Genomic DNA, 1,382 nt, shown 5'->3' with positions numbered 1-1,382 from the left:
TGGAGAAAAAAAATGATTGGGTCATTTCAAAACTCCTCCCATTGCACTCTGCTTTTTTTAAAGTCAACTTTGATTTGCTATTAAAGACAACTCATATGCTGAATTTTATTAAATATCAATTTTTTTATATATATTTTTCTAAATGGTTATGGTTGCATTGAACAAATTTCTCAACACAGTGAACATAAGATAGAAAAGAGGCAACACCCACCCCTACACAGGATTCACTTTATATATACACAAGTTTGTTTATGAATGTAATTATTAAATGAAACTGCCCAGCATTACCCATGAGTTGAGAGTTAATTCATAAAGAATATTGTCAGATCTACAACCACATGATATAGTATACTATCCACTTTGTTTTGAAAAGCCTTAGACTTGTATTACCATCCTTTTTTCTTTTCTAAAACTTTTCAATTTCCTATGTCTGATTTCTTCTTCTTGATTCTTACTAAATACTGAAGTTGGTTTTCTATATTTACAGTGCTGAGATGCTTGCCAATTTAGGTGTCCCTTGGGTCATCCTAGGTCACTCTGAAAGGAGAGCCCTATTGAATGAAACTAATGAGGTACCCTTTTCCTTGTGTAGATTTTACTCAGCCTATTCAAATCAATTCACACTTTTCCTTGTGAACATCTTAATCAGTGTTGTATGCAAGTTACTGAAAATTTTTTTTTTTCTTTTTCTTGTTTCATTCAGTTTGTTGGAGACAAGGTTGCATACGCACTATCTCAAGGTTTGAAGGTTATTGCTTGTGTTGGGGAGACTCTTGAGCAACGAGAAGCTGGAACCACCATGGAAGTTGTTGCTGCACAAACCAAAGCAATTGCTGGTAATTATTTTAAAACTAAACTTGCTTCTACTGTATGTCAAAAATCAAAAATCTTGTTTTATCTTTGATATAATAAGTAACTTGCACACAAAAGTTATGATTTTGGTGTTTAATGCAAGAAATCACAATATACCTTTTCTATGTGATTCTGATTTTGGTAATTTTTTGTTGCAAGAGGAAAAGAGGAAAAGAAAGCTCAAGCCGAAAGAGATAAGATGCTGCAAATGCAAGTGTTGCATTCTTCGTTTCAATTGTTAGTATGAAACACAGAGTAGATGGGCCAATGTAAACTTCTTATCCATATAACATCTGTTTGGAGCATTAGTCTTAAAGAATTATGAAAGGCAAGATGCAACTTTACTTAGTTGGAATTTGATGTAGAGAGTAGATTAGATGCAAATTTAGATATTGTAAAAAATAGAATTGTATGACATTAAATTTTATGCAATGGATTGTATTTTTTGTATATGATATTTTATTTCTATTATGAGACATTAAATGCAAATTTAATTTAAAAATTAATAAATATATAAATATTTTTTTAGA

The 1,382-nt window shown here is 30.9% G+C and overlaps 1 protein-coding gene across 1 annotated transcript; it reads left to right on the top strand.

The window, feature by feature from the left end:
• The first annotated feature begins 491 nt into the window (after positions 1-491).
• On the top strand, positions 492-919 carry LOC111876283 (triosephosphate isomerase, cytosolic-like). The gene is made up of 2 exons (XM_023872837.3): positions 492-572; positions 704-919. The coding sequence occupies exons 1-2, from the start codon at positions 495-497 to the stop codon at positions 902-904; spliced, it is 279 nt and encodes a 92-aa protein (XP_023728605.1). The 5' UTR covers positions 492-494; the 3' UTR covers positions 905-919.
• The last annotated feature ends 463 nt before the right edge of the window (positions 920-1,382 follow it).

The sequence above is a fragment of the Lactuca sativa genome, chromosome 1, assembly GCF_002870075.4.
Source record: "Lactuca sativa cultivar Salinas chromosome 1, Lsat_Salinas_v11, whole genome shotgun sequence".
In the NCBI taxonomy this organism is placed as follows: Eukaryota; Viridiplantae; Streptophyta; class Magnoliopsida; order Asterales; family Asteraceae; genus Lactuca; species Lactuca sativa.
Note: the sequence above shows the minus strand (reverse complement) of the source record. Positions and strands in the feature narration are given on the sequence as shown.